This window comes from Falco naumanni, chromosome 3, assembly GCF_017639655.2.
Source record: "Falco naumanni isolate bFalNau1 chromosome 3, bFalNau1.pat, whole genome shotgun sequence".
Lineage (NCBI taxonomy): Eukaryota > Metazoa > Chordata > Aves > Falconiformes > Falconidae > Falco > Falco naumanni.
Window position 1 is genome coordinate 29,276,066 of NC_054056.1, and position 26,750 is coordinate 29,302,815.

The window sequence follows — 26,750 nt, forward strand, 5'->3', positions numbered from 1 at the left end:
CATATTACTTGCTTTTGGTTCCTTAGTGCCTTCAGCTGTAGGTTGGAGGAACACACATATATGTCCCAACTTCTACAAGTCAGTGCAGTGAGGAACTCAAAAATACATTTAACTAAAAAAACCCTGAGCCCGAAAGCTGGCTTGTTTCTTTTGGCCACAAAAGTGCTATACTTCTTGGTGAGATGGTGTGTTGTAGGGAGGATGTCTCCTGCAAAGTTGAACCAGAGGGCTGAGTCAGGGCTAGCCTTGTTTGTGGAAGGGCTGTATGTTATGGAAATGCCTAAAAGTGCAGCGCACTTAACTGAGCTCTTTTGAGGGAAGCTTTCTCTTGAAGTTGCATCTGACTTTTGAAAATAAATTGCACACTTCTGCTCTACATTTTTGGCCATGAAACTTCAGTTACGGGTGTCAGGAGGGCTGCTGCTATTATATTACACACAACAGACGTTTATTCCGCTAAGTTTCAATTGTGGAGTATCTGGTTCTCCAAAGTTGGCTGTACTTATTTTTCATGAAATGTGTATGGCTCCCATTACCATTAATATTTGAACACTTCACAAACCACAAGCAAACATGTCTTCCTACATTTATTCAAGGGTATAATAGCACTATCCACACTTTACACATAAGAGAGATTAAGTTACATGTCTGAGGGCAATGAGGGTGTTGGGCTAAAGCCAGGAGTGCAGCCTCGTTCATCTGAGACTCGGTTTAATGCCTCAGAGGAAAATGTCTTGGAGTTTAGGGAAGCCTCACTAGAAACCTTATTGTTCCCATCTTTCCCATGGGAATGAGGCAATACCCTAACAGCAGCAGGGGTGTGCCTGAAATGGTCCATCTTCTCTTCCTTTGGGCAGAAAGGGTCATTTCAGTGTCAGGGATAGCATTAGAGCGGAGGTCCAGCCCCTGTCTGAACTCTGAGCTGTTAAATGTCGCTGTGGGGGCTGCTGTCCCAAGGAGTCGTGTGGCTGCGCCGGGCTCTCCAGCTGTCCTGTCCGGCTCTGTGCCAGAACTTGTCCTGATGAGTCATGCCCATTAGTTAGTCTTCATCCTCTTCCAGCACCTGGGGAATAGGGATGCTTTTCTCAAAGTGAAAGTGTCTTGATGCTTTGTGGGAGCTAATGGCCATCAGGTGTCTCTGGCAAAGCAGCTACTTTTCCCCATGTTTCCAAATGGCCCTGAGGAGCTCACTTGGAGAATTTGCTCTTAGTTGATGGGGTTTGCTGCTGGTGGGCTTCACGGGGCTCTGGCTGTAGGTGCCTGGGGCTGCTGCCATGAGATGCTTCAGCTACACCAGTACTGCCAATGTGTGATGGAGATACGTTCCTTAGTCTAAACTGATGTGGCCTAGAGAGGAGGAGACAAGTGTTGGATATTGTCACTTTATAATTAAGGGTTTGATAAAACTCGCTGAAATAAACGAGGTTTTTAATTTGTTCCTCAGGGTCTGGGGGTTGGCTTGAAGGAGAAAGCTTTCCTCTGTCATTTCAATGCGCTCATGCTAGGACTGAAATTTGGAAGAAGCTGCACAACATGAGTATGTTGAAACATATCTGAGAAACAAATGTTTCAGTTTATCTCTTTCTTTTTTTTTGTTTTCCTTTCTTTTTTTCTTTCAGTGGGATCTTGTTTGTGATTCTGCCTGGAAAGTCCACATTGCTAAATTCTCTCTACTGGTAGGATTAATCTTCGGCCACTTAATAACAGGATGTATAGCTGACTGGTAAGTGAAAAATCTTTTAATGCAATGTAATTATAAATAAATAATAATATTAAATATTGTTTTGATTTTCTTCTACTTTATATTTATGAAGAACCTTTGCATAACAATTTTTCAGGCTCTAAAAGAAGCATGATGAATAAACAGTTTAAAACTGTGTTAATAGCTTGAACCTGAGTAGTTTATTTCAAGGTAAATAACATAAATAAGCTATTTGGTAATTGGCTTAGTTATTTCCCACTGACACAATTTATTACAGCTGTAACGCTAGTACAGAATTAAGTATTTTCTAATTATATAAGTGAAGCCTTTAGGGTTTGTTGTTGGGTGTTTTTTTTAACTGAGAGGTAGGGCCAAAAGAAATTGGAAGCGGCATTGATCTGACTGAATACGAGACTAATGTAATGTCAACCTTGTGCTTACACAGTATCTTTTGGTGGGTAGAAGGTTGGTTTTTGCAAACCTTTCCATTATTCTTTTTTTAAAGTTCTTGTTAAGCAAACATTTCAATGTAGTGTTAGGGAATTGCTGACTTATGTGTCATATTGGGGTATTAAATGTAAAAGCATAGAGTGCAATTCCTTAAATTGCAGTAGTGAAAACATTATTGAATACCCCAGTTATGCTTAGAGTTCAGCTTTTCTTTAAAGAAACGGTCCTGTAGTGCAAAAGATGAGGGGAGAAAAATTGAAGGCATGACTCAAGTGATTTCAGTGGAAACTTGCAGCATCTGAAACAATAGCTCTGCAATGCTGTCCCAGTCATCTGAGTGGCTTCCAGCACGGTTGCCAATGTTGGTGCTTTAAATGGCCCCAAGTTAACTCTTTTGCCATTCATTAAAACAGGAAAGGAAGAAGAAGAGTTGCCTATTAGGGAAATCTTACAAAGCCTCAGCAACTCGCCAGTCAGTTGGGAGAGAAAAGGCCCCCTGCAGCTGTGCTGTAATTTGGCTCAAGCATTTGCAGCAAAATGGCATCTTAATTCTTGAATAGTCACTAAAAGTTTTGAGGCAAGTGAGGAATCATGACTTTCCAGTGAAGTAGGGAACATGCATGATGAAATACAGTTGAATTTGATTAAAATACCAAAGTAAAACAGGGCTGTTAACAACACATAGAAAGTATAGTGGGGAAATGAATGAGGGATCTTGCTCAGTTTTCCTGAAAAGGAATCGGTGTGGAGAAAGCAGACTTATTCCCAAGTTAGGAAAATGCTGCTCTAATTGACAAATAAGTCACAAATAAATGAACAACTTGTTGCCAAAGGCACTGGCTTCAAGAGAGAATTGCAGTAAGCAGATTTAATAGCTCTCTGCCACCAAAAGGAGCATCCTGCTCTTCCATCCACTTCTGTCCTCGGTGCGTACTTCGCGCCGCTACGTGCGCTTCTTGGATCCCTTTGTGAGCTGCTTAGCTGAGCTAATGCAGCATAAAATTACCCTGATACAAAATTAAGGTAGCTTTTTTCTTTTTCACCTAGTGAGTTTAGGAGAGCTTAAGGAGCACCTAGTCTCCAGCTGTGGTTTGAAGGAGAAAAAGGGTAACTGTTTAGCTGGAGGGAATAGTGACCCCCTTGCTCTTCTGTGGGTGAACGGAAAGGACGTGGTTTGCTGCCACCAAAGCCGGTCCTCAGGCCCCTCTTCAGTCCCCATCGCTGCCATCTGATGTAACAGACTCAGCAGAGGTCCTGTGCTAGATAGTCTTTTTGTCATATCACAGCAGCACGTGGGGCTGGTAAAAGAAGACCTAAGTGGGGTTTACTTTGCTATTTAATCACACCTTGAGTTTCCACTAAGTCAGGGGGTTGTGTGGAGAGATGGATGCAAAGGGGAATGTACCTATAAAAGAAGAAAAAAAGGATGTTAGTCCCAAGCAAGAGCAGGGAAGGCTTAAACAATGTAATGTATAAAAGTATTACAAACTTTCAAAATCTGTTTTCATTTCACTTATATATGACTCTCCAGTTTAAATAATTAGAAGATGCTTTGGGGTTTTTGTACCATCAGGGGCTTTGCTTTTCCTTCTTGAAAGAAGGCTTTTAAAGCTGTATGTGGCAAAAGCATAGAGTGTATTAGGGTCATTTGCTAAGTAAACTGAGTGGTTTACGTTCCAAATACAGTAGCCGTGCATGCTGGGATAGCTCTATAGGAAGAAGGTCTGTAAACATGTTTGGCTGTATGAAGACCATCTGTGTCCAATGCCTGAATAAGTTACTTGTTCAAGAGGCAGAGCACCGCTGGCAATTTTGCCTGCTCTGGACAGAGGCTGTTGAGGTCTCTGTGGAAGCCTTTTCTCCTGGAGCAGGTGGCCTTGGTCATGTAGCATCCAGACAGTAGGTCCCTGCCTCCCGTTTGCGCGCTACTGCCCCTGCTTTGCTGCTCTGGTGCTTTTTGGAGCCTTTGTGCCGATTCAAGTCCCAAGACAGTGTGGACACCTGCAAAAGAACAGCATGGGAAGAACTATTTGATCAGTTTAATTTTCTCAGGGTGGCAAGGTACCTGTGTAGGAGCATGGGAAGAGCAGGTCTTGTCCTCAAACCATTCCCTCTCCCTGTGTGGTGCAACTCTGATGATGTTAGGAATATCTTTTTGATGCATCTGTGTGTCATGCTGTGTGGATTGCAGATTCCTCAAAAGCCTGGGGTTGCTTGTATCCCTAGTTATTTACCTGTGCAGGCAGCATTTAGCAATTGATCTACATAATGTTATGCAGTGTAGGCTGAGACTTCTGTGGCACAGAAATCTCTCTCTGGGATAGTTTGGATGGCAGCAGATCACACCCTGGGGCTGTTTTACCAGGGAGATTGTGTATGGTTTAATTTCTCACAAGCATTTCCATTTACTGTTAGATAATTCTGTCTCTGTATAAAAGGCTTTTTTATGCTCTAAGACACCATCCTGTCAAAACATTGAGTGGATCACCAAATACCAGGCTGGTAGCTGCCCTGGAGCTTTGATTGTTGAGGAATGTGCTAAGTGCCTTGGTGAGGAAGGAGTTTTGTGTCTGGGAGGAGGTGCTGGTGATGCCTCTTTCTGGAGGGCTTATCTGGCCTCAGTTGGCTCTCACAGGCCCAGGAGGCTTGCAGATATCCTGGTTCTTCATTAGTAGCAATGATTCATTTACGTAACTTATATAATGGTAGAAGAAATTCTATGTCCTAATGATGGATAACCTCAGTACAGAGGGTGGGAGGAGGGGAAGAGGGGAATGGAAGTATGCTAACCATGAGGTCTTTTCTAATCAACACCAGGGAATGGCAGGTCAGGCTTGTGATGAGAATTAAGTTCCTAATTCTGAGTGTTTGCATAATGCCTTTCATCTACAAAACACTTCCACAAACACTAATTAGTATGAATTACAGCTTGGTGATTACGAAAATAGGGCTGCAAAAGTCTGCGCAGATCACTGATAACAGAACATTCATAGGGGTTTTTTTTCTGTATTCAGGGTTTCGTATGAGGTACTTCCCCTCACTCCCTGCTCAAGTGCTTTGTGTTCCATAAATATAAAATCTGAAGCACGCACACAGCGGTTAACTGCCCTGGTATCCAGCATGTTCCTAGTGCGTTGCATGTCACTGAGGCAGTGGTGATGAGTTCCCACGCTGAGCTCAACAGCAGCTTGTCTTCTGGTGGGCTGGGTTTGTATGCTGATCGAGAGCAGTCTGCTTTGACCTTGCTGTCTTCACTTTGCACGTTGGCACATTCTGTTTTAAAAACTTTGAACGGTTAATGTCAAGAAGTTAAATATTTGAGATGCCCCACAGGTGATGCTACTATTTTCTTTTCAGATGTAAAGCTGTCCTCATGCAAGGAGCCATGACACTGCCTTCTTAGGTGTGACTTTGTCAATCATTGACACTTTTTCACACATAATGGTGCACTCTCCCAGTTCCCCAAAATATAAAAAATTATAACGATGTCTCCTTCTCAGCCCTTCACCCCGTATTTTATTGATCTCACTCCATTTTAAGTAAAGCAAAATCCAAAGTTCTAATTGTGAATGCATATATATAATATACTTTATAGCTGCTGGTAACAATCTGCTGAAATATTTGAATAGAAACACTACAGCATGTGAAACTGGACGAAGTTGTGAGATTTAAATGCTCTTTATTGTGCTGACATTCAACCTGATGGCTGGCTTGGAGCTGACAGACTGCTTTGAATGGGTCTGTGAAAGCTGCCTACGAAAAGCAAGTTCACATATTCTTTGTGGAAATGGCATATGGAGCTGACTAAAAGGGATCCTCAGTTCCACTGGAAAACTTGTGGGAGTTGACAAGTTGAAAAATTTTGGAAATCTCCACATAATGATCCAATTATTGTTTAAAAATAGCAGTGTGCTCTGGTGCTTCGTATCATTCTTGCACGGGAAGAGGGGGAGAAAGGGGGATTATAAACACTAAGCATGAGAGTAAGATGTAAAAATCTCATGTTCCTTTGACATCAAGCCCAAGCTCTGCAGCAGGTGCCTCCCCAAGTTTGGTGGCAGCGTAACTCTTCCTCCTCGTCAGCAGTGTACCAACACGTGCAACTACAGGTTGCAGCTGCAAAGCCTGCCTGCGAAGGAGCAGTGCAGACCCTCACGCCCCTGTTGCCAGCACTCATTTTTGGAGCGGTTTCTTCCTCACCCTCCAGTCGGGCTGGTTTTGTGGATCCCTGTGGCTGCTGTGGGGATACAAGGTGGAGGGACAGTTTTCTTGTGAGTGCAACTAATGGCTGCCTAAGGCTCAGTGAAGCGACATGAGCCCTGTTTTGTGCTTGGTTCGTGTCTGTTAGGCTTGCCCTCAACAATAAGGCCAAGAAAAATAGTTTTTTGAGCCAGCTCCTCTTGCAGATGGGGCTGAAAAGCACGTGTCTGTTGGGAAGAGGAGATCTTTGCAGCGAGTTTTGTGGCTGTAAGCTATAGAGAAATAATATACCATGCCATATAACATATAATACCATAGACTCTCTCATGCTACTACTGAAAGCTCTGACAAGTTGCTTTTAATCTCCAAGGGACTTGTTTACGGCCTTACAGTAGTTCCTAGATGTTTACTTGTTCATCTTTGCTGCTTCGAAAATGATGGTTAAATCAAGCAGTAATACAATGTGCTGTCCCTGCTTAATCCCATCTGAAAGGAATGTGTCAATGCAAAGCTGGCTGAGAAATCTGGGTTTTAGTAAGCAGAAAAAAAATAATGAGAAGAATTAAAAATGGATGGCAATATTTGGAAGGGATTGCATGACTTTTTTACCTCTTTGCCAGCTGTAACGATCTAGCTTTATGTCCATCCTGGCTTTTTAACACTGTTTCTCCATACTTCCTTATTTTTAGGGTTGGTCGACGGCCCGTACTGCTCTTCTCTGTCATATTCATTTTGATATTTGGATTGACTGTGGCACTCTCCGTGAACGTGACCATGTTCAGCACACTCAGGTTTTTTGAGGGGTTTTGCCTGGCTGGAATAGTCCTCTCCCTGTACGCACTGCGTGAGTATGCCTTCATCGCCCATCCAAATTATTGATACGTGGTTTGCTGTTCTCTGGCTTCCTGCTTTCATCCAGAGAGATGAAACCTGAATCCTATGGACTGAAAAAGCTTTAGCCTGAGTTTTGTTAAGGAGGTAGAGGTTTTGCAGCTGTCTCTTTAAGTTGCTACAGAGTAATCTGTGAAGCTGTTTGAGAGCTCATTTTAGGAGTTATAAGAGTTATGTAAAGGAGTTATATATATGTAAGAGTTATATATAAGAGTTTGCTTGTTGTCGTTTAAACCTAGAAGTCATCTATGTCATAGCTATAATGTGTAATGGGAGCGGATTTCACCTTGCAGTATTGAACTTGATAGGAGACTCCCCACTTTTACTGTCTCTAGCAGTATGTACTTGGCACTTTTTTCAGAAGTTCCTGTTATTTGCAGCAAGAGATCCTGTGTCCCTACCTCAGGACTGTAAAGTACAGCAAAAATATGTGAGAAGAGCCTGAAGTAATTTTATCAGGGATTGGGGTTTTTTTTTGGAGGATGGTGGTCGTGTTGCTTTTTGTCTGTTACATGGAAGAAAAAAATAACTGTAAAGAAACTTGAGGGAAAGCTTGTAAGGAATGTTTATATTTTCATATCTAGGGTGATGGATAAACTTGTAGCTAAAACATTCGAAAACCCCTTTTGGAGGCCTTGCCTTTGGAGAGTACATGTGTGATGCCACCAGCTTAATCTGTGTCCCTTGGATATGCTCCAGAGAGCTCTGTCTGCTGCTTCCTTGGCTACTTGTAATTAACAGCTTCCTTGGCTAGTTGTAATTAACAGAGTACTGTACCACCTGAGGAAAACACAAAATTGCCCACTCTTTATTATGGCTCTGGAATAGTATTAACTATACCCTGGAAGTTGCTGTACATATGTTCATAAATTTTTATTTACTGCCTGTTGTAGATGGTATCCAACCCATTGAGACTTAGCACAGAATCCTTACTCTACATGGAGTGTTTTATAGCATTAAGTTCCACAGTTTTGGTTTTGGTCTGCAGCAAAGGGAAAGAAGTCCAGCTAGGTTGTATGAGACTTTGTTCTGTATTGCACTTCTTCATTATAGCTGATATGGTACCTGAGATACATATTTTTATCTTCTCTTGCTTTTGGTCATAAAATCTCCAGTGAGAATTTTTCACCAAAAACCCAAAAGTACCACTGAAGACATTACACTTGTATTGGGAACCTGTGGGAGGAGGCTTCAGCCATTACCAGTATGACATTCAGCTGGAAATTTGGAAATTAGGCTTGTTGGGATTTTTGACAGCCCAGTGCAGCTTGTTAGTTTTTCTTGGTTAGTGGTTTGTTCTTTATTTATTTATTAAATAATAAATTATTTAAAATATTTTTAAAATAATTTTATTATTATGGACCTTTTGAAATTAGAGGGAAAGAGTGTATGATCACCTTAGGTCAAGTGTATGTGTCACCTTGGGTCAGACAGTAGCATGCCACCCAAGGCTTTCATTCAGCAAAAGGGAGATCCTGGTTAGTTCGTGCCCTGCTTGATCCAGGGCAAGGATTTGAATCTGATTTACACACATATGCGTACCCTGATAATTAGTGTTTGCTATAACCACTGCTGTCTGGAAAGACGTTGCCGGAGTAGAGTAAGTATCTCTGAGTAGGAGAGATCTCTGTGAGATTAGCTGCAGCCTGTAGATAGGTGTACTTGTGTGGAAGTAAGAAAATGTGAAAGATGCAGCCCCTGCACCTCTTGTAAATCTTCTGACCCTTCTGGCTGGGGAGGTGAGGAGAAAGGTTTTCCTGTATTAAATATTTTCATTTAAACAAACAAAAAAGGCTGTCATCTTGGTGTAGAGCAACGGGAGAGGATTAATCTGTCAAGTCTTAAGAGAATGGGAGTAACAGGGGTTTTTATGTGGTGATGTTGGTTTTGATTTCAGTACTCCTAATTTGTTAGCCCTTCTCTCAATTTAGATTTACTGTCTTTCCCTTTCTGCTGGAGTCTGTAGCATGCCACTGCATTCCTTTGGAGTCATATTCCATTTCATAGCCCCTCTTCCCTTTCTCTTCATGGCCTTCATTTCTTCCCCTGGAGGTTTGTTGCCCCTGAATTCCCGGCTGGCTGCCCTGAGAAAAACAATAGAAACTGGAAAGTTTGATCTGCCAGACACAGTCATTAGCTGAAGTTTTCAAAGCTACTGTGCAGAAGCGACTGTATACAGGCTTGCATAGCCTGCAAAGGTAATTAGCCTGCCACAGGGATCCTTTTACACTGTGTTGAGCTTGCTAGTTGTGCTCGGATTTATGGCCTGCCTAAGGGAAATCGTCAATAGCAGTCCTGGATGCTTTGGGAGCGGGAAGAAGCACCGAAGTGCTGGTTTTAAAACGCAGAGTTGCCAAGGTTGAGTTGTCCACACCATTCAAACCGCACTCTTAATAGCCTAATGCTGTTTTCCCACCTGTCTGCCCTAAGGTGCAGAGCGAGCCGGGGGATGAGCCTTGCCTTCTGTGGAGGGACAGCACTGAGCCCAGACCACCTGTGCTTCTCTGCAGGCTTTCCCCAGTGTCGTAGTGAGATAGCTTCTTGCAGCCTCCAAGTGTAGCCTCTGGCCTGGAGCTGCTTTGGACTTGTCTAGAGAAACCACTTTGAGATGTTGATTTGTTAAACTGAGAAGTTTTCCTGCAGCTGCTGTAGTTTTGTTGGAAAAAGGAGTTTCAGGTGAAATTTCTCATGAACCTGCAGGAAGAGACAGGCTCTGAGCAGGTGATGGTTTTTGCTGCAGAGGGAAGCAGAGGAGAAATGAACCTGGGGCTTTTCCCTCCCAGGTGCTATAGGTCATTGCATCATCTAGGACAGGGGTCCTCAAACTACAGCCAGTGGGCCGGATACGGCCCCCCAGGGTCCTCAATCCGGCCCCTGGTATTTACAGACCACCCCCCACACACATACACACACCGGGGGTTGGGGGGGGGGGAAAACAAGCAGCAGCAGATGACTGCCTGCCACTTCATCTGCGCGCTGGCCCCCCATTTAAAAAGTTTGAGGATCCCTGATCTAGGAAAACGAAAGGCAGTTTAAACCTTTTGCAGTGAACACACACAGCTTTGAAAGGCTTTTGTTCCTGCTGATATGGAGCGGGGGGAACCTCTACCGTCTTCCAGAAGCAGTTTTCTGCTTGGTACCAACCTTCAGTGGGTTCCTGTGCTCCTGAGCAGCTGGCACACATCTTGTGTGGTGAGGCACCAGGAAGGTCCTTGGGAAGCTCTCCCCACCAGGAGAGCAAAGTGGCTCCCAATATGCCATGCTCAGCAGTCATCTGATACACAGAGCTGGAGCCGTCTGCTGAGATGCTGGTTGGGTCCCCTGCTACACTTGCTGAGCAGATTTCGGTGGAAATGGGCCACCCCTTGTTGGAGAAGGGTGCTGGGACTGCAGATTAAATTTTCTGGAGAGAGAAATGGTGAAGGGGTGCTAAGGAGCACTCAGGCTGCAGTGGTTGGACAGGGCTGTGTGCCCTGCCCAGCAGTTAAATGTAGGAAAGCATATAGATTGAGGGGTTGGAGGAGGACAGGTAGTTTAAAAGAAAGCAAGGGAAAAGCTATTTTTTCTGAGAGTGCGTTTCGCTCCAGTATTTGTTGCTGCATGCGTGTCCAGGGAGGAAGGACGGGCATCCTGCCCCTGCTGGCTCGGCACAGTTGGGTGCATGGTGCTGTGGCCTGCTGCCCTGCTGAAGAAGAGGAGGTTTGAGTTTACCCATTGGGGTGGAAAGCCCTAAGCTGGTCCTACAAGGGAGTTCCCTTCAGACAGGCCAAGAGGAAGGAGAAGAGGTGTGGGAGCCCTGAGTAGGGACACGTGTGCCTGAGTAATGCTCAGCTGGTGTCCGTGGACTCATACAGAGGGCGAGGTGTGCCACTCACTGCAAATAGTTCTGCTTGCGGGTTGCAACTCACGTGGGACGAAGTACACTCGGCAAATGTGAAAGTCATGGGAGAAAGCAAATTTGATTATCTCGGGGCAGGGGAGGGCGTTGCTTCTGGGTCACTTCAGTCTCGCTGGGGCATTGCCTTGGCTGTGACCACAGGGCAGCCCTTTCCTGTGTGCTTCTCTAGAAGGCTAGATTCTGCAGCTGACTCAGCACGGGTCCCTTCCTTAGGGCTCGCTTTCATGAGCAGGCACGCTGATGCAAGAGCTCTTATGGCTGAGGGCAGCAGTTCCTGCTCCCTCTTCTCTCTTCTCATGTGCTGCTGCCCAGGCCACACTGGTGCCAGCATCTGCCTAAGCCCTTGCGAGGGACGCTATCCACCTTCCCTCTGGAGAAGGCAATGAGCTGTTGTCCATGGGATGGACCCTCTGATCTCGTCCCCTCTTCCTCTGGGAGATCTGCTGGGTGTTAAATGAATGAAGAGAAGCAAGGGTTCCCGTCCAGCTGATCGCTTCCTATGCCCTATCTGTCTCCTTCCCAATGTCCGTGCTTTTGTCGCTTTCTGGAGTCAAAACTAGGATGATGGTATTAATTAAACTACTTAAGGGGGAGGAGAGGAGGGGGGAAGAGTTGTATTTTTTCTGGCAAATGCTCCTGGCAGGTTTAATAAGCCTCCTGTTAAAGTGCTGCGTGCCATCATTAACGATTGTACCTGAGCTCAGACAGCACGAGCCATGGCGCGCATTTGCGCACAATTGCAGGCTGTTCAGCAGTTTCATGGGTGACTGAACTACAGATTATGCTGCAAAATTAGAAAGTCTAGACTTGAACGAACCAGTAAATAGGCTCTGGAAATAGCTTTGCTGAAAGGGAGACAACATCTCAGGTTGGACTGGGGAAGCAGGGGTGTCCTCCAATACATAGTAGCAGGATGAGTAGGCATGTTGTTTCTCCTTCGCTGTTAGAAGAAAAAAAAGGTAGGAATGCTGTTGAAAATCACAGATTGTGTTTCAAAAGCCTGGAGAAGCTTGGCAAAGGCTTCCAGGCTGGCTAAGGTGTCCAGCTGTGATGTATCTTTTTCATTTATAGTTAGGTCAATCCAACCTGTTACTCCTGTAAATTACACAGGCGCTGATCTGAGGGAGGCTAAATGTGGCTGCTTAAGATTTTTTTTTTTTTTTTTAAACAGGTATCCTGGAAAGCTGGAGCAGCATGCTAGAAAGCTTGCTCCAGGCTGAAAAATGAGCAAGTGCCAAAACAGAGTGTGGAAGCCTCTGGGTGTTGGGCTGTAGGGATGTTAGATTTGTAAAATAATTTTGCTTCCAGTCAGGTGTCAGTATAAAGGGTGAGATTTATCTTTCTTTCTTTTTTTCCCCCCTTCTTCCCCTCCCTCACAGAAGTGTACGAGACTGTAAGATCCTGGAGAATCCCAAGTTTATAATTTTCACTCTCTTGCAGCTGAATGTTCTAAACAATAGAATTGCTTGATTTTTATTCTCCATTTTCCTCTCCTGACTCTTCAGTAGCAAGCATGGCCCTGGCTAGGCAAGGCAAGCAAAGCGCTGGAAACTGCAGGCTCTGAAGTTATTCTGTGTAATCTGAACCAGCTCGATAAATAACTCCGCAAAGCATTCCCAGATCGGAGGATGTGGAAAACATCTGACTCCTTTCCTGTGCATTGACATGTGCGCTAGCTCTGCAGTAACATTCAGTTCTCTCCACTGACAGGTCTGTGATAAGATCAAGGTTGTTAAGCCACCTACCTTCTGTTTATGTAACCAGCCTTTCCTTGCTCTGAGTCACTTGATGCAGATCTAGTAGGAGTGATCGCAGAGGGATCCGCTGAATGGAAAAGCTTACTGGATCACCCTAAAGTGACCATTAACTGTTAAACGATACCAAAGCTTCTGTTTAGAGAGGAGTCACAGGCTGTTCTAACATTGAGATGGGATGTGAGTTTCTGGAAACAGCACTTCTGCATTTTTAATAGCTTTGCACAAGACTGGTTGTAAGAAATAATATGCAGTAGGAGCAATCCAGCTGCTCAAAAAAAGGACTATGCCTGCCTTTTATCAGATGCCTGGGGGCTCAATTTATGCAAGAGTGGAAAAGGTTATTGGAATTACAGTGCTCTCCTTATAAGTATAAATCTTCCTTGCTCTACATTGCTTCCCTCAGTACAATCAAATTATGACTCTTCATATAATCTATTGGTCTCTTCCTCCTCAGTACTTTCTTCTGAATTTTCTTCCCTTTTCTGATGGTCAGAGTGGGGATGGACTCTTCTAGGAACACAGTGGACATCACCCTTATTTTAACCCCTACAAACTGTGTTCTAGAGCAGTGGTGCCCTTGAAGCATTGCTAACATTGTCCTGAATCCTGGGAAAACTGTACCATTTGAGGCAGCACATTTGAAGTTTATACCATCTTAAGGTATGCTGAAGGGGAATAAAAGAAGGATCTTTCTAAGGTTTCTTGGGAGGTTAGAAGATGTTTGGTTAATGCAGAAATTGTGGCAGGATCTAATTTTAATCAGTTTTGCCATTTCAGTTGCTAAAAATCTTGTGTGTTGTCAATGTGACAGAAAGCCCGAGGAATTAATTTTATTTGAGGTATATGCTGTATGAGTGGTCAATTGAGAATGCAATTAAGATGCAACACTGCAGTTGTTATACTTGTGATGATGACAATCAGATGAGATTAGAGTACACTTGCAATTTCCCCAGCTTAAAATGCAGCTTGCATTTACCATTTAAAGTGTCTGTCTTTTAATTGTTCCAAACCGGCTACAGCAGTTTGGGTGTGCTCAGCATGTGAAATTTTACTTTCTGTCATGCAGATACTTGTAACTGTAACTGTTCAGGATTGTAATGACATTTTTAGGGATTTTTTAAATTATTTTTTTTCTGAGCAATGTCAAATATAGTCATAGGTCTACTCATCCCTGTTGCACAGCTAAGAGCTTGCTTCCACTGAGAGGAAATGAGAAGGGCTCCTATCTTCCCCTTCCACATTCCTTTGCATTGTCTCAGCTGCTCATACAACCATGTCTTCAAACTACAAGGAAGTGTTTATGATGGGTGTATAGTTAAATCCAGAAAGTTGCCTTTCACTTGCAACTCTGACTTGGCTAAAGTGGTGTTACTCTTACTTACTGTAAGAGTAAATTGTAAAGTCTGTTTCCCCTGCTGCTCTTTTTTTTTTATCCTTCTTTGTTGTAAGACAGCTGCTAAATGGCTTTTCCTCGCTATGCAGATCCAAGCTATTCAGCATTGTGGAGGAGGGTTGCTGCTAGCCAAAGCTTCACATAACGTGTGCGTGCGCATCTGTGCAAGCCCTGTCCAAAGTGACTGATGCTGCTGTCGGGCCGTGGGTGCTCTGTACCTTGCAGAGTCCTCTGGCTGCTGTGCACCAGCACTGGGTACTGCCAGCCTCCCTCCTGGGAGCGGGTCTCAGCAGGATGCCAAGGAGTCCCCCAGCAGGAGGAGAGCATCCCACCACAGCGGTCAGGTCTGCTGCTTCCCACTGTGCCCAGTGCCTCAGCTCCAATGACTGCCTGTTTGGGCTGGGAAATAGTTGTGTGCTTTGCAGTTACAGAGGTTTGATATTGCAGCAATATTGTATCATTGGTGTATGTATGATACTGTCGTGTGTTCGTAGTTAATCCCATGCTTCCATGATCCGAGAGGATGTTGTGTTCTTTTTTTCTCTGAGAAATGCGACTGTTTCAGAAACAGGCATGTGGACTCTGTTAGTTGTGATATATTTTTTTATTTTTAGGGCTGGGTTGGTTTTTTTTGCTAGCAGGAAACCTTATTTGTTGCAGAGAGCATCAAAGAGAAGTTGTACATATAAAGCCTATTTTGCTAAGTCTGTTTGCTTACTGAGTTTTAGCTATCCTGTTCCTCGGCCGTGTCTTTACATTTGGCAGAACTTGAAAACTGGATAGACTAGGGTTGGAAATAAGATGGACAGCAACCAGCTCAGGAGCTGCCCTTAAGGCACTCAGCATACAGGGTTGAATTTTTTTTTTCCCCAGCTGCTTCTTCCAGTATAGGTAGACTTTTTTTGTGTGCATCTGTTAACTTTCTGCTGCAAGAGGAAGCACACAGAGGTTCATAAATCACCTATGAATGAACAGTGCTTTACTTCCCTTTCCTGCCTGTCCCTACAGGATAGCTTGTCATGAAAATGCAAGCCAAATTATCACAACAGGATGTACACAGAGGAAAAACCATGTGTATGAAGAAGGTAGATTTAGAAGTTATCTGCAGTGACTTGAATATTCAAGTCCAGCAACAAATGTCAGCACACATTCACATAAATATTTATGTGCCTTTCAAGAGGAACTGTAATTTAACAAGGCTAGCCAAATTCCCATCCCCAGTCACACAGACATGAGTCCTATTTTCTCGCTTACAAATAACATAACCCTGTGGGATTTTTACTAGTTCAAGTTAATTAAATTTCACTCGAAGCATGAAATTTGCAGGCAACTCTAGTTGCAGGATTTCTGCAAATGCATATTATTTAGTCAGATACAATAAAAAGTTCACTCTTGTTTTAATTCTTCATTTTATTTGTTGCCAGTCTACAGAATTCAATCATACATGCTGTTCCAGTACTTGTATCGCTTCTCTTTATTTTTTAAATAAAACTACTCAAGGTTGCATTGCAAATGAAACTGTTGAAGTCATACACTGCAGTTACTGATGGACCTGAAAGTATGAGCTATGTTTTTGTCTTTTGAGAACATCTGGTCCCTTCTTAAAGGAATTGTACGTAGACTTAGTAGTTTTTAGAGATAAGCTGAGACGTAAGTGTTTGTTAGTATCTTGAAAACTTGTTTGCTAACATTCTTTGCATTCTGGTTGTGGTGTGAATTGTGAGACAAGAAATCAGCTTACTGAAGTCTAATGAATGATCTGCAAATCTTTGCGAGCACTACTCCAGTTCCAGATATGAGTAGTGTGTCTGCTTTAGTCACCCCACACATTCAGTAAGGAGTCTTTCAGCTATAGATGATCTTGAATTTAAGCTTGGTAATAAAACAGGTAATATCTTAGAGAAGAAGGGTGGTTGAAGAAGGCTTGTGGCTTGGAAATGTAGCTGTTGCTTGATGAAGTGTCTGTGCTGAACTGCGGGAGGGAGCATGGTCCAGTATTTGCATCAGAAGTTCCAGACCCTCATTCCTGCACCCCTCTTGGATGCACCAGCATCTCTCTCTTACTGGCTTGTGTTTGGAGGAATTCAGGGCAGACTAACTGTTCTTGTGGCTTCTTCCAGCTTTCTGTCCTAATGCTGTGGCAGAGATCACCTTCTTGTAGAGCAAACTATTAGTTTGTGCACTGATGCCTCGGTGCTCTCCCAAACAGTCGGGCGTTTAAGTGCAAATACATCTCCATCAGTGGCTTACCTCACATATTCAATATATTAGGTTAAGGACATGCATTTCATTCTGCTGCTCTTTATTCTCAGAGGAGAATAATCTCTGGCAGAAGCAGCAGCGGAGCCTGATGTTTGCACATGCCTTGGCCAGCCGAGCACGTGAGAAGTGCCACAGTGCAGTGGAAGAGGGCAAGCTCTGCTGGAACGCTGTGCACTTTAATTAATAATTCTGTTAAAAAGCAGACTGCAAGACCCGTGTGCCCCGGTACTAAGCCGTAGGTAGGTTACTTTATGTACCATCTGTTATCCAAACAGTTGAGGCTAATTCCCTGGAGAAATAAGGAGGGTGTTTTCACTGTGAAGCATTCAGTTCAATGGATATTTAAGCACGTGGACCAGGGATCATTGTCTAAAATAAATAAATAAATAAATCCCTGGTGTCTTCTGCTTGATCTGAAACTGCTGTCCGGAGGGAACAACGTGCTGCTCTGCCAGCTCTTTAGGGGCCTTCCTCGCTTCCAGTGCTGCTTCCAGCCTGACTTCACTCCTGTGCTGGCGGGCAGCGTAGCTGCCTCCTGGATATAAGCACTCAGTTTACAGTTTTACAATAAAAAACACACAGGAAGCGGAGTCGATAATGTGGTGAGGCAAAAAGCAATATAATGGAAGAAATGGTTTTTTGTTATAGCAACCAAAAATGGATTGAAGGCAGGGAGGAAAAACAGGAGCAACTTATAAAGATTGTATAATGATAGAAATAGCTTATGTGGTGAAATTGCAACCAGTGTTCTTAATAAGATCCCATTTTTTTGTTTCATTTATAGCTTTGACTTTGAAATAGGGGTTTTTGCCTGGAACTTGACTGACTTGTTTTTCAAGGCACAAAACCAAGTCTGTGTTTCTAGGAAGCTTGAGGAAAATTAATTAAAGAGCTTTTGAATTACAGATTCATTAAAAATGTCTCTGCTTTGAAATTTAAATAAAGCAAGCTGCTGTCAATGTTACTCATCTATTGGAAAAAATGGCTTCTCTTGTATCTGTACAGTATAGAAATGCAATTACTGCACTCGAGTGCTTTGGAGTTTGGGCAGGAGAAGCTTTGTACCAACCTTGACTCTACCCGTTTGAGTCTTTTCAGATGTCACGTGTGAGTTTAGAGCTGTGAATCAGCCTGAAGTGTTGTCCTGTTCTGCTGCTTTGTTTTTTTTTTTTTTTTTCTTTAGTGAAGTCTGGAAGAAAATATGAAAAGTTCAGTCTGCATCTTGTAAACTTTTAACCTGATGGATTTGACTTTTTCAGGAGACAAAATTCACCCTTTTTGACTGAGTATTGCATTTCAATAAAATATTCATTCAGAAAGTGCCTTTTTCCCCTTCCTGACCTGTTCTTTGGCTGAGGGTAGTGCTTTGTGTCGGTCCAGGGTCAGTAGCATGTGGCAAAGCTGAGAAAAAGAATAGCCACTGTGTGACCTAGAGGGAAAATAAAGAAAATAGAATATACAATATGTACCACAGCTGCTGCTTTTCTCTTCCTGCTGCTAAGAGAGAATGTGGTGGATATTTTTCTAAAATAAGAAATATGCTTCTATCCAATGAGGAATAATAACAGCAATTAAAGATTTCATATCCTAATTTTTTTGGAATCAAAAACACAGCCAGATGAAGCCAGCAGCTTGTTGTGGTAGCTTGTGTGGATTTGAGTAGCACTGCTGCCTCGGTGCTGTACTTCATTGGGAGTTTTCAGTTTTCAGGTGGGACTTCCATTGGAGATATTGGTGCTTTCTCCTGCCAGGACAGCTCTGTGTTTATTTACCCGTAGTCTCTGTCCCTTCTTCGGCCACCGATGCATGTCCTGCTTGCCCAGTGCCACTCAGCATGGCTCTGCTCACAGCAGCGCGGATGAGATGCCTCACAGAAGCAGCAATGTTGGAGAAATAACCCACCTGGCCGTCCAAGCAGGAGAGGGCCTTTTATTTATGTGTATACACAAAGCACATCCTTTCTGCCCTGATTGCTGGGAGTAGTTAAAATCTCAAAACGACAGTGCAGGGACAGGCTGAAGCTTTTGCCCTGCAGGAGAATCTGACAGCAGCTCTGGGACGGCCGAAGCTGACCTGGATTTGCCTGCTCTGGGTCGGCCCGTCCTTCCCTGGCTGGTGCTTCCCACATGCTGCTGGCCCTACAGTGAACTGATACAAGGGTCTAAACCAGGAGAAAACTCTTGGTTTTGTTGTTCGGTTTTAAGTCACTTTCCCCCTCGCCTTTCTCCCTTCAAAAGCGCACCCCAGCGCTGGATGAGTGTGGGTGGAGGAGAGCAGGAGTAGGTGACTGAGGAGTTAAGGAGAGAGGAAGGACTGTAAAAGCCACGTTACAAATTCAGCTTGCTGTAGTGCCCTGCTGTAGATGCAGTTTAAGAGCCCTTGTGGCTTGTAGCGTAGATGAATCGATTCTTGCAAGCTTATTGCAGCAGCCTTACGTCAGGAAATTCTCTTGGTGAAAACAGATCAGGCTGTTACCAGTCACTCCTTTATTCAGTGTGGGTCATTCCAGAACATGGGATTTAAAAGTTTGTTCCTGCAGGCTTTTTAAAGATCAGACGGTGTTTAATTGCATCTTGGTAGGGATGGTAGGTCTAGTACGTTTAGAAACCTATGCCTTGGACAGGTTGATATTTCCTTTCAGGATAGCTGTCTTTGAAGCAGTAGCAGATGGAAGTTCTTCTACCACTTCTAGGCACTGACTAACTTGTCTTGGAGAAGAGTGGATAAACTGGCAGTAGAGAAAAGGATTCTTAAAAATAATTTATAGAGATCTGTATGGCTTTAATTTTATTTACTTCAGCTTTCAGAGTGAGGATACCAGCCTTGGATTTGTTTAAAACTTCTGAAGCTCGGTTGGAGAACCAAATACGATCAGGTTTTGGCTATGCGATCTCTGCTTTTCTGTCTGGCTTCTCTTAGCAGCATCGAGATTAATGTATAAATGAAGTATCCAGTCTGCTGATGACAACAAATAATCTGTGGCTCGGAGTAAAACATCCCGATCGTGGACTTGGCAGCCCATGATCAATCCTGAACCTTCAGGAGTAGAAAGGCAGATCATATATCTGGTATTCCAGTGCTGGAAAGACCCGATTTCTTTGGAAAGGTCATTTTGTTGCTGTTCCATCGGTCTTGCTTCAGTAAATTTTACCCTTTAAGGAGACTAGATTTTAGTTTTGACTTTGGGATAAAAAAGGTTTAGGGCTTGAACTGAGGGGCAGAGTTCACAACGTTTGTGTCTAGGATAAAGATGCTGAAAGATGTTTTCTGCACTGAATTGTCTGATGAGCTCCTATGACCTTGATCATCTACTCAGACCATTTGCAGAATCTTTGGGATTGTCATGGTGTTCAGTGTTTTGATTGTTTTTTGAATTTCTGCTTGCTTAATTAATTTCTGATTGATACTTAGGTGGCTACCTGAGAATGTCTGACTACAGGATGTCCATGTCTATTTTAAAATATTATACTGTGTAAAATAAGAAAACACAAAGGGAAGTTTCTGGATTTACGTGTTTAAGCTTCAGCTGTGTCTCCTGTTTCTTTTATTATAGATGGTAGTGCTGAAAAGAGTGAGTTTTACTTTCTCAGCACTGGAAGGGAATAGTGCTTGTTCTTTGGAAAAGACATCTGTGAGAAAGGTACACTACAACGCTTGCTATAATATATTAAAAGAATTCACTAAGATTTTAACTATTTATATGAAAACAAATTTGTCCTGATGACGGTGAATTGGGAATACTGGTCTGCAAAGTATTATGCACAATCCTAATTTCAAATAATATAATTTTAGTTACAGTAGTATCTTAAATTTAAATAACAAGGTTAAATGCCAAACCAAACATTCTTTAGGGGTTTTTATACTGCATTGCAGTTATACTTGTATACTGTATAATTGGTATGAAATGGTATTGTTTGGATGTAAACCTTGAGACCATTTCAAGACAGGCATTCGGTGTAAAAATTCGATTTAATCTCATTTAAAAGAGAAGTATAAAACTTCCATTTTCTGTTTGTTCTGCAAGCTGGCAGATCAGGACAGGAATAGGATGTGGCTGGCGAAGCTGTCTCGTGTTGTCTGTACCTGGGGAGGTCTGTGTTTGGAGAGGCTCTGTCAGTGCCGTGAGGGTCTGGTGGAGCTGCTGCCTATGTGCCCGACACCCAGTCCTCCCAGTACTGGTGTTTTCCTGGTGGTCTTTAAGGAAAGATTTTTCTGCATGGGAACTGTGATCTTGGTAAGATACTGAGGTACAGTAATTACTGGATATAGCGTTCCCATTTTGTGGTCACTGTGCAGGAGAACTGTGTTTGCACTCTCACGACTGCACGTAACTCCCAAGGTGAATCCTGGGGGAATCGCCCAGCAGCTCCTGCTGCCGGGAGGAGCAGCCCTGCTCACCTGCATCCCTCTCTTTCTGCTGGCTTTGACATTTGTCTCACTCTCTTCAGCCACTTAATCCAGCCAACAAACAATTTACTCTGCTGAGCTGATTTTCTGCTCTTCTATTGAAATAGCCAATTAGGGGGCAAACAGATGCAAATGTCAAACATAAATGTCAGGGGAGGCGAGAATGCAGGAAGGTGGGCTTTGCTGATGGGGTGGCAGACTGCATCCTGCCCAGTGCTGTCTTGTGAAAATCCAAAAGCATAGTTGTGGCCCTCGAACAGCACAGCCCGTTTGAAGTTCCTGCGACGTGTTGCTGCCTCCTGAATTTTTCTAATTTCACTGGTTTGGTAGCTGTGCTCAAAATCAGCTGTGCCCAGGTGATGTGGCTTAAACAAAAAAATTCAAAAGTACCTCTTGAAGTGATAGTCCCAGCCCACCACCGCCAGTTGCTCTGCTCTGTTGTTGAACAGATCCACCTTAGGATTGTTGCGTGATTGCAACCGCGGTGGGACTGATACAGATGAGGGAGTCATAACCTGCAGCGTGCTCTTTCCTCCTCACACCACATCGTCCATGTGCATTCGTGACGAGCTGTGCATAGATGAGTTTCTCATGTACTGCAGAGCACGCTTCAGATGAAGCAAAGTCAAAAGGGAAGAAATCAGGGCATCATCCTGTGAGGAAAACTGAATTCTTGAAGTATAAATTTTTCTAGTGGAAGCATGCAAACTTGTCTGACATGGCTACAGTCCTTGGACCCCAAGGAAGTTAAAGAAATGACGAGTGAGGAATAGTGCATATGTGGCTTCCAGCTGAGCTGGCCACCCTCCCATGGAGAGGTCAGGGAGGGGAAGAAACTCTCTTTCACTCAGCTGTTTTTTAATGGGAAGTCAAGGTCTCTTTTTCATTTGGAGTTCTGAAATACTAGCAGCAGACCTAGCAAAGATGGATGTATGAGTGAATGGTGGCAAACTGGTAAAAGGCACATGGTGAAGCACTAAATGGAAAGCATGGCATATGAGGGCATGGGCCTTAAGAGGATGAGAATATTGCTTAAGAAAATAATATATGTTTGTTCTTTGAAAACTGTATTGTTTTGAGATGGAAACTTTCTGCAGAAAATGCTTGAATGCTCTGGCATCTGCCTGTGCTGGAAAAACTGTAAATGTTTTGTTCTGGATCAAATTTAATACCTGTGTTCTCTGGAGATAATGTGGGGCTTTCAAATGATATACGTGTCTTATTCCTCATGCCTGGATTCCTAGATCTTACATTTTCACTGCAGTTTCTTTCCTTGTTAAACTAGTCTGTTGTATCATGGGAATCCTTAAGCAATGAAAATAGACTTGGATGAAAGTACATGTCAAAATATTAAAATTTCTTGTGAGATCAAAACCTTCATCCTACACACAACGTATATCGTGCACTTGCATACAATAGCTTCATTTCTCTTTTTCTGCACCAAGTTCTTAGTGACCAGAGACTGGCTTACAGAAAACGCTGACTCAGCATGATCCAGAACACCCTGAAATATTTGGTGATACCTGGGTGCTGCACGGGTGTGCGGCGACAGAGGCAGTTGCTCCCAAGATCTGCAGACATTAGTGTCCTCTGTTATGCACCTGATAGCCCCATGAGTATTCTTTCCTCCATTCATTTCAGCTGGGATAACTGAGGGTGGTAGTCCAAAGCCTCTGGATGTGAAGTCAGAACCTTTCTTTGGAAGCTTCTGGAAAGCCTATGAGCTGTGGAGTCAAAGGTGAGAGATGCAGGGCTGCCTGGATGCTGCTAGAATTTACTGTTCCAGAGGGAAACAAATTCCCAAGCGCTGCCTGTGGTTTTTCTTCATTTCTTATGTATCCTTTTTGTGGGGTTTGGAAACATTTAATCCTTCCGTGTACCTTATTCCCTAAAGGTGGCCTGTTGACAAAGCACAATGAGAGACTGGCAGACACAATTTGCAGACTTCGTTATCTATGTGATGATAAGAATGGTATGAGATCGGGCGCTAGATTTACAGGAAGATAACACAGGCTTTTTAATTCTGCAGTGCTTGAGTGCTTGACTCTTTGCAATGTTAACACACTGCAGGTGACGTAAGAGATTTAATTTTTGAGTATGTGCGTGTTCTCTTAGGCTGTCTTAAGGGACAGCAATTCCTTACTGTGGCATCAAGTAGTTTCTCTGTGGATATGGAGCCTTTGACTGAAGTGGGAGAGGGCAGTAGGATGAGGATTAATGTGTTGGTAGGCTGTCCGCTGTCATTTCCATCGCCTGGCTTCTGGTGGGACTAAGCACCCTGACACGGCTCGTGGTGCTGGGGCAAGGGACAGGGAGGGAGCAAGCTATGCTTTTGGGAATATTTGCTTTCAAAATAACTGGGAAATGAGATGGCACCCCAAATTGTGTGTGAAGCCATTGCACGAGAACGTAAGCATTGCCTCTGTGAGAGGCAATGCACTGTGCATCTGGTGGGGACACAGACCTGCTGGCACGCACCTCCGTGACACGGGGATGTTTCTGTGTGATAGCCACAAAGTAATGAAATGTGACTGGAAAGCACTGGGAGGGTGCAGGTGGGATGGGTGGTGTGTCAACCACTGGTCCGGGCTGTGGTCTCTTGCTTTCCTAAAGTAGCATAAATGTTTGTTTTCTGGTTTGGTATGTTAGTGAAGGATCACATAAATTGTTTGTGTGTGCAGACTTTCTGGCATAAAATCTTATTAAAAAGCAAAACAGCAAAATTAAAATTCCTAAATTCTTTGTTAATGCAGTTCTTTAATTCCCAGGTTGAAATGTAAAATTGAATTATTTCTTAACTTAGGAAATTTGTTTAAAACAGAAGAGGAAAAAAGGGTTAAGTCTAAAATGGTGCTATTGCCTTTAGGTGTCTGGGAATGGAAAAAGATTATGGGATGCAGTACAGTCAGCAAATCACTTGTGATCCGATGTGAATGCTCCTCACCTGAGCAAAGGCATATAACGCTCTGTGTGTGTGTGTTTGCCTTCCTGCTGACCCTGATTTCCTGACAGTGCCACTTAATGGCTTTTGCATGTTTGGAGACAATTCCCCATCCGTGCCAGGGTGACCTGTCCCTGGAACGCCCTCCACCCCAGCAGTCACCACTTCTTCCTAGAGCACTGAGGGTGCCGGTGGCAGCAGCTGGCATTAGCATTGCTCACTGTATTTGGTTTCTCCATTGACACAGCTGCTTAATGAAACACCTGATGAGTCAGTGTTAACTAATCTCAGTTGAGGGTATGGCTGTCACCTTCCTGGAGACCAGGGAGAAGTTCTGTCTGTCTTGAGGATGCTATGAATCAAAGAGATACGGTTTGCATGCAGCTACAGCTTCTTTCTTCATGTAATTTTATAATTCAATACCTGTAGGGGTGGCAAATTGAAGTAAAACTGGCACAACCAGAAGGAAATGTAAGTGTCCCTCGCTCCCTCAGGCAGCACTTTTATATAAGAGGGACACTTTAGAGATTCATATTGAAATTGATTTCATCTTTCTGCCCCATTAAACAAGCAATTGGTTTTCAACGGTGGTTCACAGATGACTCTGAGTCAAAGCAGGCTGATTAACTGGAGGACAGCCACCTTGGCAATTGTCATCTCCTGTTTAATACTCACGGTGTATAGTGGTACACACATCAGAGACTTAAAACTTCTCCCCTCAAGAGACAATACAGTAAATTAATCTGTTGAGGAATTGCTGAGATTCCAGCCTCCCTACCAACTTTTTCATTTAACCAAGTTAAATACTGCTAGCTGGAGTTGCTCAACTGAATGACGCACAGCCAGCGCTGCAAGACTTTATTTTTGCTTTTTTTGCATTTCATATCTATAAATGGGTGTGTTGGAGTTCACTCGGGTTGAATGCACAGAGGTGACACTTAATTCCTGTCAGTTAACAACAACTATTCCTCATTCAAACAGAATATGCTCTGCTTTTACTCACAAAGCTAGGTGATCTTCGTGTGTACCTATCAGGAACGGACTTTTTCTTCAAAGTTATGATGTTCTTGAGGGCACGTATGCCCATCCCTATTCTGAATGTCTGGGTTTGGGGTGTTCTAGTGATGAACCTGACTTCTGAAAGGCCAAGGGTGTTATGGAGCATCTGTTCAAACTCCAAGGGATCTTATCTTTAGTCTCCCAGTATTTGTCATCCTGATTATTTTGAAATAAAAAAAGATGTATTTAAAAGTTCTTAATCATCTTCATGATCCCTCTTTTGGCTTGTTGGTTGGTGAAGCAAACGTGCTATAGTCTTAAGGGGGCTGAGAAGAGAGAGCATGGGAAGATGGAGGAAGCTGCTACTACTGTGTACAGGGTGCTTCTTAGTTATGTTTTCTAATTTATTCCTACAAAGGGAAATTAATGAAAATGGGGGAGTTCAAATGGCTATGTTGCTACCTACAGGGAGCAGGGAGTGAATCTACAAATTGAACTACAAGGTTATTGGAGCACTTATCTGCCTATAATATAGGTATAAGTCCTGAACTACTGAATATTTTTATTGCTGCTGCTTTAATAATTAATCTACCCTTTGGAAGCTGCAGGCTTTTTGTCTAGGATTAATGTACTCGTAACATCGCAGCGTCTACCACCTTGTCCTGAAAGTGAAGTGGTATCACAAAAATCTGCTACAGGGGGCTTGTCCCATCTTTGACTGCATGTTCATATGTCTTCATAGAAAATGTTTTTAATCCCTCTCTGCTGCCAGGTTCAGAGATAAAATCTCTAGTTCTGTTCTGCAGATCTCTTCAATGTTAGCTAGGGGGGCTGGTCTGTTAACAACTAGCAGTAGTAATGGCAGCCTCCTCTGAACTAGGCTGTGAAAGAGGCATGTTCCTGACTGAGATGGCTGCTGCATGCCTGTCTCTAGCTAGGAGTGGGGAAACACCCTTAAAACACAGATCTTGCTCTTGGGGGATGAGCTTCCCCCCCTGTGAAAGGCTGAGTCAGGCTCTGTTCAGGGCCTTCCTGCGCTTTCTGGAGAGAGACCTTGCGTGGCGAGGTGGGATTCGGATCTGTCAGCAGGCACTGAAGGTTGTTGGGGTGGGTGTGCATTATTATGTTTTTCCTGTTCTGTCTTGTTGGTGTCGAAAGGTGACAAATCGGCACGTGTGCCACAGCGAAAGTGGTGTGGGGTGGGGTGCTCAGCTGCTCCTGTTAGGTTTCCCAGGATCCCATTATGTTTCCTGGTCTTGTTCTCTGAAACGAAGAGCTTTTGCTTTTTTCAGGTGAGAGAATCAATATTGTGTACTGCGCTTTGCCTGTGCACCTTTCTGTTTTCCGTTAAATACAACTGATGCCCACCGTGGACTGCATGTTGTACCACCTGGCTCCAAGGTGCAGTTGATGAGAAAGAATCTCCATCCACACGCTGCACATCACGCTGGGCAAGATGGGGTGAGGGCAAATGTCTTTTATGCGTTAAGGCACATTTGGTTGGTGGATTTCTGATCCCGGTGTTGAAGAGGGAAAGGGGAGCGGGACTGGGAGAGTGGCAGAGGCAACACACTTGTTTCTCAAGGTAGTTTTTGTGCCTCCAAGAAGGAAAGTGTCTTGCTGAAGGCAAATACCTCGGGGCAACCAATTAACGCAAGCCCTCCTAACTATGGATGGAGGGATGGATACTCCTAGGATGGGTTTTGTGGGAAGGTGCAAGAAGCAGAAGGAATGGCTGTGTTTTTTCACAAGGTTTGTTTCCACCTAGTACATGGGGTAACTTAGTGGCCAATTGATCCCCTCCCTACTGTATTTGTATTTAATTTTTTCGTATATATGCAGAGCTTAAA

At 43.5% G+C, this 26,750-nt stretch overlaps 1 protein-coding gene across 6 annotated transcripts in view; it reads left to right on the forward strand.

The window, feature by feature from the left end:
- SLC22A23 (solute carrier family 22 member 23) overlaps nucleotides 1–26,750 on the forward strand; it is a 113,672-nt gene that overhangs the window by 17,028 nt on the left and 69,894 nt on the right. For 4 of the 6 annotated variants that reach the window (XR_005827197.1, XM_040588810.1, XM_040588808.1 and 1 more), the window contains exons 2-3: nucleotides 1,620–1,723; nucleotides 7,042–7,196. Coding sequence is in view for 5 of the 6 variants with exons in the window: in XM_040588810.1 (XP_040444744.1) it covers nucleotides 1,620–1,723; nucleotides 7,042–7,196 (259 nt within the window). In the remaining variant the exon portion in view is untranslated. Of the gene's footprint in view, nucleotides 1–1,619; nucleotides 1,724–7,041; nucleotides 7,201–7,942; nucleotides 8,234–22,601; nucleotides 22,746–26,750 lie in introns of those variants that run through there. The other 2 variants (XM_040588811.1, XM_040588812.1) reach the window with 2 other exon arrangements.